The sequence below is a fragment of the Macaca fascicularis genome, chromosome X (genome assembly GCF_037993035.2).
Source record: "Macaca fascicularis isolate 582-1 chromosome X, T2T-MFA8v1.1".
In the NCBI taxonomy this organism is placed as follows: domain Eukaryota; kingdom Metazoa; phylum Chordata; class Mammalia; order Primates; family Cercopithecidae; genus Macaca; species Macaca fascicularis.
The window spans coordinates 50375260-50392015 of record NC_088395.1 but is presented as its reverse complement, the minus strand read 5'-3'; the positions used below and the strand labels follow the sequence as shown (position 1 = coordinate 50392015).

General features: G+C 41.0%; 1 protein-coding gene across 2 annotated transcripts in view; it reads left to right on the top strand.

The window, feature by feature from the left end:
• Positions 1-16756, top strand: part of DGKK (diacylglycerol kinase kappa) — a 109892-nt gene that overhangs the window by 34359 nt on the left and 58777 nt on the right. For both annotated transcript variants that reach the window (XM_005593586.4, XM_045383610.3), the window contains exons 2-3: positions 12969-13079; positions 14796-14876. In XM_005593586.4, coding sequence (XP_005593643.4) covers positions 12969-13079; positions 14796-14876 — 192 coding nt within the window. The remainder of the gene's footprint in view (positions 1-12968; positions 13080-14795; positions 14877-16756) is intronic.

The window sequence follows — 16756 nt, the reverse complement described above, 5'->3', positions numbered from 1 at the left end:
GCACACTTGATTTTGTCATAACTCTTTACCAGTGATGATGGCAGAGAGTTTTATTGCAGGATAACAGGAAAGGTAAAACTAGGCTTTGAAATATGGACTACTAATCAAAATGATATCAAATAACACAGAACATATAAAGTGTGGAGACAACAGTGAAAAAAGCCTTGTACTGGAAGTCAGAAGGCCAGAACAAGTTTACTACTTGGGCAAGTCACTGTGCTTTTTTGAGTCACAGTATTATTACCTGAAAAAGAAAGGCCAATAGCATTACCTACCTGGCCTACCCCTCAGGGATATGTTCAGAGTCAAGTGAGAATCTTCAATATCTTTATAACCTACAAAGTGCTGTGTAAATTAAACAATTATTACTTTAATTACTTTAGCATTTAAAATTAAAAACAAAAACGAAACTGAACCAACAAGCTGTGATTCACACCACCAAACTCCTGCCAAATCTGCCTTCTTCTGTCGATTGACTTAAAATAGGATATAATTTCCAATAGGACCAGTGGTTTAAACCTTCCTGTTTTCCTTCCACTGAAGGGATAACTAGTTATTCATGTCCTTGTGAAACCTCAAGAGAGATTTCAGCTCTGCCATTTATTAACTCATTAGGGAAACTACTTCATCTCTCCAAGACTCAGATTAGCATGGCATCTACCTTTCAGAGTTGCTAAAATCAAATGAGATAACCAATGTAACATGATTAGCATAGTCTTTCCCACATAGTAAGGACTCACCAACTGTTAGCACTTCATTTCACTATTATTACTCTAGGAGGCTTGTCCCTGATAGCCTCCTGTTACCAAGAATACATTCACATTGGCACAACTTTTCAGCTTTGTCACCTGGCCAGTAATTCTCTGGACCCAAGGCCCACAACATAGTCTCTTCTTTGACAAGAGTAGTGTCTCATGCAGTCACTTCTCTTCCCTCTCTCTTCCCTCCAAGTGTGATAGGCTGTCAAACTACCATATCTCCTGACTCCATGTGAGGCAATTGTGTTCAGCCAGGGACAATCCTCTGCTCAGAGGCAGCAAGGCTACCCACAGCTTTAGGAATTGAGTGAGGGCTCCCATTATTCTGTCATCACCCATTCTACCCCCAAGCCAATCCAACCCCTGAGGTGCCCTTACCTGACACTTTGCTCCTGCTCTCACCTACCACTGGTGGGACAGAGGCATTCTCTCTCTCTCTCTCTCTTTCTCTCTCTCAGTCTCTCTCTCTCTCTCTCTCTCTCTGTCTCTCAGTCTCTCTCTCTCTCTCTCTCACACACACACACCTTCTTTTCCCACCACTCATACACAACTCCTAATGAATTAATGAATTTCATCTTGCCTAGACCACCACTGCTGCAAGAAGCAAGCAGAACCAACTGGTCTAGCATTAATTTCTGTCTACCTTCCTCATGATTCTTGGTAATGCCACTTCATAAAACTGAGAAAAAGTAAAAACCAAACCCACACATCCCCTCTTTATAATCAAACCACTTATTCCCCAGAGAACTTTTTAGTGAATGTATTCGTAAGTATTATTCAGGCCGTCAGATAGCTGTTTACATGGGTCCAGTTTGGTAATAAAACAATCTCTCCAGCTCAGGAGTAAACATGTGCTTCCCAAGTACATGTGATTAGGTGATGTGGGCTCACCATCCCCGCTTCTAAGAGGCATTTAAAGCCATGATAGGAAAGAGATGGGTACTTTTAAAAACCAGAGCACAGAAATCACCAAAATTGAGTTTCTCTGCTTTGCTGTTCTGAGTGAGTTGTAACCAAATAAGCTACATACAGGCATGCATAACAATGTCTAACATAACAATTGTTATGCACTGCATAACAATGTCTCAGTCAATGATGGACCTCATATACTATGGTGGTCCCATAATATTATAATATTGTATATTTACTGTACCTTTTCTATGTTTACATACACAAATACCATTGTGTTACAATTGCCTACAGTACAGTAACATGCTGTACAGGTTTGTAGCCTAGGAGCAATAGTCTACGCCATATAGCCTAGTTGTGTAGTAGGCTATACCATCTAGGCTTGCGTAAGCATACTCTGATGTTTGCACAGTGATGAAATGGCCTAATGACGCATTTCTCAGAACATATCTCTGTCTTTAAGTGAGGCATGTCTCTATTTGCATATTTACAAGCTTCCTTTTTGGCCTTAGGTTGCAAGCACTTTTAAATACCTCTGGGGGCTGAAGTCTCCAGATTTAGAAGCTCCCAAGCATGGTCCAGCATATTGTTACAAAGTTGTATATATGCAAAATTTGGGATTATGACATTTCAGGTACCTCTCTAAAGGACTGTGTTTTTTTTTTTCCTCCCTATTGTGAAATCGTTTGCAGTACATAGTCCCCTTCAAGAAATTCAGCTAAACTAGTGGGAAATCTGCAGATATCACTGGTCCATGGCTTTTCCTGCTGGGTGAAATAGTGGCCCCTGGGGGAAAAAAGAAGTGAACTGAAGTGATCCCCAAGTTAGATCTGACACCCAAGTCAGATCATGATAACTGTCATCATGTAGTTATTTGATATGGGAGTAGGGTGGGGAGAGACAGTAAAGTAAAAGAGATCGGGGTTCGAACCCCAGTTCTGCTATTCATTGTGACTTAGAACTAGACACTTAACCTCTCTAAGCCCCAACTTCTTCACTTCCCTCACAGGACTGTTGCTGTGGGCATTAAATAAGATAATGCATGTAAAGCAAGGGCAAATAGCAGGCATTTGTCAGCCAGAAGCAGCTCTCTTCCTTTGGAGAAGGAGGGTTGAAGAGAAACTTAGAGAAGAAATTGCTATTCCTGCTGCTTCTAATGAGGGCCATCACCAGAGTCACAACAGGAGCCACTGCTCTCATAGTAGATGGTTAGGATCAACAGGGCATGTTGCTTGGTGTTGGGAGCCCAGGGTTAGTTAGAAGCAGTGAAGGAAGTGTCCCTGAGAGAATAAACATCCACAGAATGTTAGAAGAACCATAGTCTCTGGTAACTTATGGTCAGGTAAAAGAATGGAAAAGAAGGCAATTGGAAGCAGGCATTGCACTGTCACTTTTTATAAGATGGTGGCACCAGATAAGCTAATTGATGTCCTGACCTCTGTGATCTTGCTTAGGTTGAGGACTAGGGTCCAAGATACCCTGGTATCTTTTGGGGGTAAATTCGTGTGACCAAAAACCTTCTTTTCTAGGCAAGCAGCAACTACTGCTGTAGCCATAGGGGTCTCCCACGAAGCTTCCACTTATACTATTCCTTTCACTGGATTTCCTGTTTCTAGGTTTTTGGCTCCCCAGTGGTCAGAAACAATCCTCTTTCTCCTACTCAGAATCTTGAGTCTTCCCTGGATTTGTGGAGCAAAGGCAACCCTCTGCAGGAAGGTTTATCATAAGCCACTTTTCTCCTCAAACTCCTAAAGCTCTTACCCAGCCCTTCCTTTTGATCCTACTCTTAGAGTCAAGCCATCTTCCTGCTGGTTTCCTCACATGCCATTCCATGCCATTCCCCTAGCCCTGTAACTGTGCACATATTCCAGAAGGCATTCCCAATACAGAGAAAACTCAACGGCTGCAGTTACAGGGCACCTTCACTCACCTTAGGGAGGTCGGTGAGGAGCCCAACACAACTGAAATACGGTGGCCTGAGGCCCAATGCTCTACCACTAATTTGCTCTTTGACTTGAGTAAGCACAGCCCCTCTTGGAGCATTATTTTCATAATCTCTAACAGGGCGGGGAGATCTAAGATTACTTGTTACTAAGGTCAAGATTGGCTCAGAAAGTTAAAAGGCCAGTTTTGTGGCATGAGCACAGATTTTGAACTAACATAGATCAGAGCTTGTATCTCCATCCTACCAACTTAACGGTGGCCCCTCTTCGCAGTGAAATAGCTTGTTCAAGGCTGCACAGCTAGTAGGCAGCAAAGCCAACATGCAAACCTATAAGCGGTTCTGGGAGGGCTCAGCAAAGCTCTTCCTCCTTCCTGGATGCAGCTAGTCCCAGGTCAATTACCAAGAGCCAGGTTACTGCTTTCAGAACTTTGTCAGCCTGGGCTCAGATTGCTCACCTCCTCCCCATACCCCAAACAATCAGTGATCCTTACTCTCCCTAGGAATTCCAGTAATAGAAAAGAAGAAGGGGGAAGGGGCAGAGAGATTTGAGAAGACACAGGCTTAAAGGCTAAACTTCCATTTATATTGTTCCTTTCACTGGGTTTCCTGTTTCTATGTTTTTGGCTCCCCCAAAACTTATCGGTGTTTAGGCTTTATGGTCCCAGTGGACCAGTTTTAAAGTCATCAACCCTTGATATTTATTTTATCAATGTACTCAGACCAGTGCAAAATGACATGTATATACAGAGTTTCTGCAGTGTCATTTGTAATAAAATAAGATTTGAAAGCACTGTCTTTCAATAGGGAACTGTTTAAATAAATCACATTACATTCATTTAGTAGAATGCTATGCAATTGTAGAAAGAAAGGAAACCACTTAATATGTATCAATATCTAAAAGGGTTCATTGTATATTAAGTGTAGAAAGCAAGAAACAAAACATTGCACATAGAATACTATTATTTACAGGAAGAAAAAAGAATATATGTGTATATATGTTTGTTCACGTGTGTAAAATACCTTTATAGTGATATGCAAGGAACTGGTTAAAGTTTTTGCCTATTCATAAAAATAAATATGTATAGCAGCTCAACTTTCTTTTATTTCACTGATAGAGAGCAGGGACATAGATGTTCATCTATAGCTCTTCCTTAGCACAGGAAGCAGTGGGAGGAGATTTGCAGATATAGTCCTTGCAGACCTGTGTGGTAGAAAGATCTGGCTTTTCAGTGTTAGGGTGACCACGAGGTCCCAGTTTGCCCAAAAACCTCCTGATTGTAGTGCTGAAACTCCTGGGAAAACCAGGACAGTCGGTCGTCCTATTCCTCATCCTGCTGCTGCAGCCCTTAGCCAGGAGGGAAGATTCCAGTAGTGGCATGAGCGGAGCAATGGCAGCAGCCCTTGCCTCCACAATCCACAAGGGACAAGGGACTCACAGAGTGGCAGGCACATGCTCTGTAAGGTATCTTCATCTAACAGACAAGGAAATTGAGGCTCAGTGAGGTTAAGTGATTTGCCCAAGGTCACACAGCTAGTAAGTGTTGGAGCCAGTCTGTCTGACTCCTGCCATGTCAACAGGACCCTGGGGAGTGTGAAGCTTTCAGTGGAGCAGTGGATCTGACCTTTCTTAAAGCCTAAAGCACCCGGAGTTGCATTTTAACCAAATCAAACACTGTTGCTTTGAATCAACTTTGGCAAGCCAGTGTTAGGAAACGGCTTTCTTCCCAGCACTCTAACCCAAGCAAAGAGAATAGATGTTCCAGGTCTTTGGACTGAAGGAGTCATAGACAGAAAGCTGGCCTTCTCAGTTGTTCCCAGAATAGTTCAGTTCTCACTTGGGGAGTGTAGCCTACTCATCCCCTAACTTGATCCAGCCTCCTACACAACAGCAACAAGAGAAATTAAAACAGAAGAGCAGCCAACTAATAACAGGTAGTGGTGCGTATCATGATGCTTGTCTACTTTTTGAGTGGGTGGGGGTGGAATTCAACTTGGCTGTGTAACAGGGGACCCTTCTGCTAGGAAAAGGTAAAGAATTCTCCAAAGCCTTATGCATCAAAAACGAACAAAGCAGGCTGGACATGGTGGCTCATTTCTGTAATGGGATTACAGAGGTGGGAGGATTGCTTGAGCCCAGGAGTTCAAGACCAGCCTGGGCAACAAAGCGAGACTGTCTTTACCAAAAGATGAAAAAATTAGTCAGACATGGCGGTGGGCACCTGTAGTCTTGACTACTCAGGAGGCTGAAGCAAGGGGATTACTTGAGCCAGGAGTTTGAGGTTACAGTGAGTCATGATTGCGCCACTGCACTTCCGCCTGGGTGACAGAACAAGACCCTGTCTCTTAAAAAAAATCCACCAAGCGACAGAAAAACAGATGTAGCAGATAGTAGAAGCTTTAGGGACTTGGGAGAAGCATAGGAAAAGGTCACAGCAGCAGCTGTACTTGCCCTTTCCCAATTAAGCAGCAGGCGGGTGTTAATTATATACAGGAAATTGGGCTGCTTTACAAACTCTGTTGAGATATATTATAGAAGATATTTTATAAATATGGAGTGAGGGAAATGTTTATCCTCATTAATTTATTAATTTACACATGCTGAGTTGTAGAGAGCACCAGAGAGAGATACTACCTGTGCCAGGGTGTGGGAGTTTCTGGGAGCAATGGATTTGGGTATTGGCTTTTCAAAGAGGATTCAAAATGAAACTGAAGCAGAGTTTTCCAAAGCTTTAGCCTTCTCTGCAGGGGCTGCCATGGTTTTGACAAAGACCATTTTGTGTGAACACTGTACACAGGACCTGAATTACGTATGCCTTGGAGTCCTACATTCTTGAATTTGAATGAAGCCAATTGATCTCTGTGGTGATTGAATTCAGGACAATAGACTAATTAGCACCATACTCACTCTCACCACAAAACAATCAGCCTTGAGGGTTTAATAGTAGAAACCATAATGTTATTTGGGTTTTAATGTCTAATAGAGCTGGCAGGAAGGATTAGGAAGCCTGCCTGCAGTGTGCTGTGGTTTAAGAAGCATCAAGTGGTAACATGACATTTTAATATGTACAAGGATTCTACAGCCCTTCCTAAATTATTTCTATCTGCAGCATCACAGATATTGCCACAGAAATGTGGCAGCTTGGACCAAGAGGACTACATGTGTGTCCCTTCTTATGAAATAGCTGTGTGCTTATAAATGTGGCCACCAAGGCAAAACTTCCCATATGGAGTCCCATTCATCATTGCCTTTTGTAATAATATCAGAGATGTTCTTCTGACAAATATTTTAACTCCAAGATGTTGCAAAGTCTCAAAACTGCAAAACAAACATGGGCAATCTTTTTTGAGAGGAAAACTTTCAACTATTTCCTCGGGCAAGCCACTTGAAGATACTAATTTCAGGGTGTCTTTCATAGGACAGAATTGCGTTAGAAAACGCCTTTCACTACCTGCTTCAGAGGGCTGATGAGAAGCAAAAGCACTTTATCAATTACAAAGTGTTGTCGATATGTGAATTCTAATTACTCTTCCAGTCAATCGTGGAGTATCACTTTAAAAAAACTGGAGAACTCCCTTCTCGCCCGCCAACGAATGTTAGGTGTTTAGAAAAACAAGGAATACCATTTGCCACTTTGAGGGAAGCTCATTAAGAGTTCTATTATGGAATAGTCAGAGCTGTTCATAGAATACTTTTTTTTTTTTTTTTTGAGGGGAGGGGACGGAGTCTTGCTCTGTCGCCCAGGCTGGAGTGCTGTGGTGTGATCTCGGCTCACTGCAAGCTCCGCCTCCCGGGTTTACACCATTCTCCTGCCTCAGCCTCCTGAGTAGCTGGGACTACAGGCGCCCGCCATCACGCCCGGCTAATTTTTTTCCATTTTTTATTTTTAGTAGAGACAGGGTTTCACTGTGTTAGCCAGGATGGTCTCAATCTCCTGACCTCGTGATCTGCCCGCCTCGGCCTCCCAAAGTGCTGGGATTACAGGCATGAGCCACCGCGCCCGGCCTAGAATGCTTTTTAATTCTTAGCAATCTATGATCTTGTCATTCAGGATAAAGTTTGGCAGTGGGATGGGGTGGGGTCTGTGTTCACCCTGTTGTGTACATACTAATTAACCAGGCCCTCCCAGTTTTCTCATCATGGGTAGAGGAAGCACAGAGTCCACTAGCATTTTGTAATTATGGGTACTTGAACAAAGTAAAGGAAACCAAGCCTCAGATTTACTTTCTGGAAGTCAGACGTGATACTGCATAGTTGTGGTGAGGAGGCAATGAGATAATATTATCTGCCAGAGGCCAGGGACCAGGAAGCACTATGCAGATCTTCTTAGGGGATAGGCAAGGTCTCTCCCTTCAACTGCCCCCCTTGGCAGGATGCATTTGCTTGTTACCTTGCTTCTTCCAATTTTTGCCTCAGGACCTTGTTCAGTTTAGTAGCCCCAAGTAGGTAAAGATTGTTTTGCATGCGCATATTTTATCGACTTGGGGCAATCAAACAAGGGATTTTTAGCTTCTACCTGCTCAAACTGGCTTCCTAGGGCTGCCTATTGGTTTTGGGATTTTAACAAAATAAACAATGGTTTATTTAGAAACAGTAATTGGGTGAGTAGGGAAGTTTCCCTGAAGGAGGACAGAATTCAGAAGGGAAAGGACTACAGGCCCTTTATCTTTTCCAAGATCCAGGTTTGAGCATTTGTAGAAGTTCAGAGCTGATGACATAGAGCCTCTGTTTAGAACTTAAGGAGCTCTTCTTGTGCACCCTGAGAAGGGAGGCATTGAAGGGAGAGCCCTTGCCTATCCCCTAAGAAGATTTGCATTCTAACTTAATTAACAAAAACTAGGTTTTAACTTCATTTTATCTTATTCAAAGCAATACAACTTCGTTTGGTTCCTTCCAACAATGCCCTCTTGGGTCTTTTAACTTGGTGAAGAGGTTTATCTCACTAAACAATTTTAGAACCACAGAGCTTACCTACTCCCTAGCCTTGACATTCTGTTCTTGTCATGGTTGACTGTGTCCTCCTGTTTCCAGTTTCCAGATGGTGATTTGGCTTTTGACAGAAACAAAGTAACTTGATAGGCAAAAGAAGGACAGTTTCCACAAGCTACCAACCGTGTTCTGGTGCCAAAGGATTATAAACTTTGTGTTGACAAGCCATAGTATCTATGAGAGTAATTCCAGACTTAATCTAAAATGTGTTCATAATAATAATAATAATAATTTATTATTGGAAAGTAGCTCCACAATCTCATCATCCACTTCAGAAATAAATCTTCCTCATCTCCACTGGTAGACACACATTGAAACTCTACCCTTCTCATATCCTCAGACCTTAGGTATCAGGTATAAAAGAGATTACTTCATTTGTGCCATCTCTTTTTCCCTTAAAGAACTCAAACAACCACTCCCAGAAACAGCCAGGGTGTAGACAGAGCTTTTGTTGTATTTTTCAATGAATATTCTACATACTTATGCCCCTGCCATATCACATGGGTATATGTTTATGTTCCTTTAATAATTTTAACATTTTAGTCCCTTTAATTATTTTTTTATTACTATAGCTTTATACTAGGTTTTAAAACCTAAATAGGAGGTAGTTCCCTCTTAATTACTCTTCTTTTTCAGAATTCCCAGTCTGTTTTTGCTTGCTTATTAAAAAAAAATTAATAGACCATTTTTAGCAGTTTTAGGTATATAGAAAAATTGAGTGGAAAGTAAAGAATGTACTCATATACCCACCGCCTCCCAGTTTCCCCTATTACCTGCTTGGGGCTACTAAACTGAACAAGGTCCTGAGACTATTATTATTATTATTATTAACATCTTACATTAGTGCAGTGCATTTGTTACACTTGGTGAGCCAATATTGATGTTTTATTCTTTTTTTTTTTTTTTTTTTTTTTTTTAGACGGAGTCTCGCTCTGTCACCCAGGCTGGAGTGCAGTGGCCGGATCTCAGCTCACTGCAAGCTCTGCCTCCCGGGTTTACGCCATTCTCCTGCCTCAGCCTCCCGAGTAGCTGGGACTACAGGCGCCTGCCACCTCGCCTGGCTAATTTTTTGTATTTTTTTTAGTAGAGACGGGGTTTCACCGTGTTAGCCAGGATGGTCTCGATCTCCTGACCTCGTGATCTGCCCGTCTCGGCCTCCCAAAGTGCTGGGATTACAGGCTTGAGCCACCGCGCCCGGCTGATGTTTTATTCTTAACTAAAATCCATTGTTTACATCAGGGTTCATTCTGGGTGTTGTGCATTCTGTGGGTTTTGACAAATGTATAATGACATGTAGCCACCATGACAGTATCATACAGAGTAGTATCACTGCCCTAAAAATCTCCTGTGCTCCACCTATTCATCTCTTCCCAACTGCCCTTGAGCTTCTGGCAACCACTGAGTTTTTTTCACTGTCCCTATAGTCTTGCCTTTTCCAGAATGTCGTGTAGTTGGATTGATACAGTATGTAGCCTTTTTGGATTGACTTCTTTTACTTGGCAATATACATTTAAAGTTCCTCCATGTCTTTCTGTGGCTTTACAGCACATTTATTTTTATTACTGGATAACATTCCATTGTTTGGATGTACCATAGTCTGTTTACCCATTCACCTATTGAAGGACATCTTGGTTGCTTCCAAGTTTTGGCAATTATGGATAAAACTGCTATAAACATTCATGTGCAGGTTTTTGTGTGGACATAATTTTTTAATGCATTTGGGTACATAGCAAAGATTTCAATTGCTAGATCACATGGTAAAAGTATGTTTGATTTTGTAAGAAACCGCCAAACTGTCTTCCAAACTAGTTGTACCATTTTGCATTCCTACTAGCAATGAAGGAGAGTTCCTGTTGCTCCATATTCTTGCCAGCATTTGGTATCATCACTGTATTGGGGTTTAGCTATTCTAATCCACGTGTAGTGGTATTTAATTGTTGCTTTATGATGTATTAATAATTTTTAAAAGTTATTTTTCTAGTTGTTACTCTGGGGCTTATACATCTTATCAGAATCTATTTCAGATTTGTATTAATTTAGTTATGGAGAGATATAGAAAACTTATTCCTATATAGCTCTATTGTCTATAAGGGTCCCCTGAGTGGTAGAGCTTAATTGGGGTCCCCTGAGTTGAGGGTGGCTACTGGTTTGTTGGGAGTAGGCTCTGAATAACCAAGCAGGATGACTTGCTGAGGAAGGGGATGTGATCTACAGGCAGATAAAATAGGAACTTGAACAAAGATAGCATTTCTCCTTCTTGCTCATAGTATTATCATTAAAGAGCTTATCAAATGCATAAGCTAAAATCTGAGTCCTCTTGGGCTATCATATTCACAAGTTATAAATTGAGAGATTTTAGTTTACTAGCCCACGACTTGCAATGCCTGAAAAATGGTTCTTTAAGGGTAAGTGCTTCTCAGAACAGGCCAAGAGAATGTAGTAGTGTAAATATCTGACAGTCAGAACTGCAAAACTTTAAACTGCAAGTGGAGGGAAGGAGAAAGTAGCCAACCAAAAACTGTAAAATGAGCTTGTACGGGGACATTATATACGACAAAATAAGAAGAGTAAAGGAAGCATTTAATAATTTTAACAGAGCAGAACAAGTTGGGAAAAGGGCAGAGATAATGGGTGTAGATTCAGTTGTACAGAATTGGAGTCGTTAAATTTTGGAATTTAAGTCTTTAGCAGAGAGAAGTAAATAGGGCTGCCTAGGTAATACGAAGACTTAGTGTGGAGAAGTATATGGATAGAGGTGAGAGGGTTAGGATACAAAAAACCAAATGCCATTATTGAGAATTGTACTTTAGGCCACCTGGCCAGAGAGAGGAAAGGAACAATATATTCTTAATGCTTACAGCAGTTGTTTTCTCTTGGATGACTCAATTTCAACAATTTAAATATAATTTCTTACTCTCTCTCTCTGCAACCTCCCTCCTTCCCACAAGATCGTATTGTTCTCTTTGTTCTGACTCCTCAGCACCATTCTTTTGCATCCCAAGGGTGTTACGATAACCTTGAAACTCCCATAAGCTATGAAGAGGGTTCAGGTAAATCATGACTGCTTATGAACTGACTTTTCAGTTGAGATACAGAGGCTCTATCCACTAGTACTATCCAGTTGTTTAGAAAATTGAAGAGTGTATAAATGTGTGTGTATGAGTACGTGTGTGTGTGTATGTGTGTATGTGTATGTGTGTGTGTATTTGGGAGAACAGGAATGACAAATAATTATTTGGATCAGGATCCTAAACTCAAATTCCTGCTGGAGTCAGGCACCTCATCTGAAGGGGGCAGCTGGTACTCAGTTTCTGCAGACTGTTGCCATGTGAGAATATAAATTCAATGTTACCAGATGTTCTATTTTTTTTTTTTTTAAGGAACAGGAAACCTGAATTTTTATATGAAATCTTCTACCTTTTAAATATTACCAACTAATTTAAAACTTTGAAAAACACTAGGTAGGCCAAACAAAACACTTCTCCAGCCACCCAATGGTGAATGCTACTTTAGATGATAGATAGAATTCATGGTAGGGCCTTGATCTGGTGATTTTAAACTCAATCTGGCCCTTCGTCCATTAAGTATGAGTTTGATTCCAGCTTGGCGGGGTTGAGTACTTCTCCCAAATGGCAGTCTTGCATGTTGGTTTGTATCCTGTAACTTAAGTGAGAACTTCCTCAATGATGAAAATAGTAAGTAGACTCTATGCTTGGTTAGGATCAGTCTGTTCAGCAGGTAACTGAAAAATCTGTAGTTAGACTATGGGATGTAACGAAAGTAATCAGAAGGTAGTTTTCTTGTGGTTCCTTTTTATGTGCTTGCTCCTTCATGAGATCATGAGTCTGCTGAAGACAAACCATGGTAAAGACTTTGGATTTGGCTCTAAAAGTGTTGAGAAGCTATTGGAGGCTTGCGAACAAGGAAGGAACACGATCCAACTTAATATTCTAAAAGGAACACTCTTAAAGAGCTGACAGGCGAGCCCTGTCTAGAGCTATAATCAGGAGACTTCCAGAAAATCTGCCTTTACAGCCTTTTCCTCTACCACGCGTTCTTTCCTAGGAATGGTGTTCTTGTGTGTTCATGTTCCTGCCCTCTACTGCAAATAGAGATATTCTTCATGGTTTTTGGGCCATGTAGCCTGATAAACGTGAAGCCTATATCATCCTGAATGAGTAATCCAAGGGTAACCAATGTCTCCTCTGATTGAACAAGCTTCACTGTGTTCTCACCTGGCCTTCAGGCCATTTCTCAGATATGTGACAAGATAGAGCCTTCTAGATGTCTGCTCTTTCCATCTGAGAAAACAAGTGATATGACCTTATGAATTGATCTAATTGCTCAACACCATGCTTCTATCTTTCAGAAAATATTGAAGGAAGGACCTATGCTGAAGAACTGTAACTCCTTCAAGAGATGGAAGCTTAGATATTTTCTGGTTCAAGGACAGAAGCTCTACTTTGCACACCATCCCGCGGTAATGTATAGCATATTGTCAACTAGATTAATGGGTGGGTGCCAGGAAACGTTTGTGCGGGAAGATGGACTAATAAGTAAAGATATGTCAGCAAACATTAGGGTGGAAGTTGAAGCCCTCTACGCTTTTTTTAACTTGCCCTTTTGAGTCAAATGGGGATACTTTTCTCTCCTTTCTCTTTTCTGTATCCCTTTCCTTTCGTATTTTTCCCAGCTAGCTTCTGCACCCAGAACCAACTATAATTTTGGGGATCCAGTGCAAAATGAAAATGTAGTGCCCTTTACTCAAAAAGCAGGGGGAAGTTGTATTAAAGCTACTAACATATAATGCTTTATGTTTATACTAAAATATTAATATAAAGCAAAGACTTGTCATGGTGTTTTTACTTGCTAATGTAATTCTAAGTAAAGAAAAATAAAATTTTAAACAATTAGCATGAATTTCACTATTCATCTGAACACTATACAACACCAGTTTTAAATGCAAATGTAAGAGCATTTAATTCATATAAAGAATCACTAAAATTATACAATTTGTGTTTAGTAGCTCATACAAGTGTATGTATTTTGTTCTCAGCAGTATAAAAAACTGCACAAAACTAGCTCAACTGTTCATATTTTACTTCTCGATACTTGCACATTCCACCAACACTTTTCTAACTGAAAGTACTATGGATTACCTTATCTTTCCATTTCCTTCCATGTCATCATTTTTAGCAGAAATGGTTGGCTAACCCAGGGGTGTAATGAGCAAGGAAGAATACAATAGGGCTTCTTGGTTTTTCATATTTCTTAGAAACCATTGTCTTTTTTCTAAGTCTGAAGCAAGTTCTGGTTCCAACAGAAAGTATGACCTCTCAGGGCTGTCAGCTCCCCTACTGCTTACTCAGTCATAGATGTAACACACTTATCTTGTACTTGCTTTGAGTCTTGCTAAACTCCCACTCTTCATGGGTCCACTAGAATTCTATGTTCATGGGCATCACAAATGCAAATGGAGTGACAAGACATGGGGTGGAAATGTATATTGCGCCTATCTACTCTGCTCATATGCATGATCTGTTGTCCCATTGGACTTCACTTACGAAACACATGCACAAAGACAAAATTATGAAGTAATTTTAAGATGACAACAGCAAAGCATTAAACTAAGTGTGGGGCCCTTCTGAACACGGGGCCCTGTGTGACTGCACAGTTTGTATACCGGTGAAACCGGCCTTGCTTGTATCCATGATACTGATTTCCTGCTGCTGGCTAGATGGTATCTACTATGGCCAATTAATAAGGAGACACAGACCTCAAACTGGATGGGACTAGCAACACTGCAAAGGCTGCCACCCAATAAAATAGGAGTTAATCACAATCTGTTTCTCTAGGACTCTAGTTAAACCACATCCCATTATCTTTTCCAGCATAAGCCTTTATGTTTAAATAATTCTGAACTGACCAACTCAAGCCTTCCTATAATTCCACATAAATATCTGTAAAAAGTTTATTTTGATTTCATTTTTTTTGTTGCATGATATATTAACAAAAATCATGTTGCTAAATAAATGTTAGCCCTCAAGCCAAAGAAATGATTGGATCATGACTGCCACAAATGCCTGTCAGCAAGTCTGTGTGTGCGTGTGTGTGTGTGTGTGTGTATACCTTTTAATGTCTCTTTGCATCATTAACCAGACGGTTCCTTGTCCCTCTCTCTCTTATATCCTTCCAGTTTGCACACTTTGAAACGATTGATCTGTCTCAAGCCGCTGTGGCAGAAACCAGCTGTAGAAACCTTTGCCACAGTTTTTGTGTAAGTAAGATTGGGAATGACTGAATGGGCAGGGGTAGGGGCTAGCTGGGAAGATAGCTTTCCATAACCACTTCTTACTTCTTTGAACTTCAGGTTTCCAAAATTTCCTTTGATCCCAAAGTGTTATCATTCACGCAAACATTTTCTAGCAGCCCATTGATAGGGAAGAAAAAAGTGATGGTCTTTTTCCTTATTACCAGTATAAAGCTAAGCTGATTTCAAGGGGAAGGGAGTATGTGACTTATAAAAATCAGTCCTTCCAGTGAAGGTGATTTAGAAGCGTATCACTGGGAGTCTTTCAAGACACTGCTAATATGTTATAGAAAATGGCAGGATAATTGAGTTACATGACATCCTCTCCTCTGATGAAGTAGATAAGAGCCCTAATTCAAAGTGAAATCTACCCCATGTTGAGATTACTGATGAAAGTGCCTCAGAGAAAGCAGAGGATTTTCTAGGGAAGCATCTAGGGCTTGGTGTGACTGAAATGTCACATGGCTTTGGTCATTCAAGTGAATCCAGACCAGAAAACTCACTGAAAAATAGAAAGCTTGGTGGTCCAGGAATTCTACCCACCTCCTTCCAGAACTGTCCTCTCCCAGCCTCAATGGTGGAATATGGAGACTGGAGTTCCTGTTTAGGCAGGTAGGGGATAGTACCGAACAGACTAAAGAGCTGCAGACCCAATATCCTGCTTCCATGGTTGGTTCATGTTCCATCCTCCCTTGAAAGGAGAGTGACTGGGTCTAAGAAGAAGACTTTGCTTTTGTTACTCTCTCATTACATCACCTTGACACAGGGTAAAGCTGAGGGCTGTGTTGACCAATCCCAAAAAGCTGAGCCTTTGGGTGATGAGCCTATAGGCTAATGTTTTTGGTCTCCATTTTACAAAGAAATAAATCATAAGGGCTAGGCTGCCCCTTAACCTAATTAAAGCACAGAAGCAGTGAACATCAGCCCCACTCAAGAATGGGTTTGGACCAAAGGAGTGGCTGTTATCACAATCCCGACTAGCTCTTATTTCCATCTACCACGTAATTTCACTGTGCTACATGCAAAAGAAGAAACAAATTCCTTGTTGGTGTGGTGAGCTCTAGCTTCAAGACTTGGGGAGCTTATAGTAAAGGCAGTAGGGCAATGGAAGCAGTGACTGATGCTGTAGCTATCCATGATCCCTCCTTCCCTCTGGGAAAAGATCAAGTCCTGCTCATGGTCTATGTCTGCTAGACTCTCAGTGTGGCATTCTTATTATTCCTGCCTGGGTTCTTGTGCCAAGCAGGATTAAGAAAGACAACCGTAAAATTTTCTTCAGGTTGTCCCTAACCATAAGAAAGAAAGAAACTGGATTTTTAGACATCTCACTCTCCCACTAAACAGAAACAGGGACACCCTAATGAACCACATACAATTTTACCACTTCAAGTAGACAGAGTAGCAGTAAGCAAGTAGGGTTTTCAGGCAAACTAACTTGAGTAATAGATGGTACGTGGTTTAGTATTTAAAAGAATGAATTCTGAAGCCAAAGAATCTGAATTTCAATTCTGGTTTAGTTTTTTACCTGCTGGGTGACCCTGGGCAAATCATTTAACTCTTTTTGTCTTGGTTTTCTGGGCTATGAAATGGGAAAAATAACAATGCCCATCTCACAGGGTTGTAATGAAGATTGAATGAAATCATATGCATAAAGTGCTTTAGAGTAGTTCCTGGCACATAGTGAGTGGCATTAAAATGTTAATTATTGCTATTAGCATTATTATTATTTTGGATGGGTATCTAAGGAGCTACCAGTGGCTCTGGGAACGTCTGTTTTATATTCAAGAAGTGCCTTATGTTGTGCTTGGTACAACTGTGTAGTTTCTTAGAGAGTTCACAGACTCTGT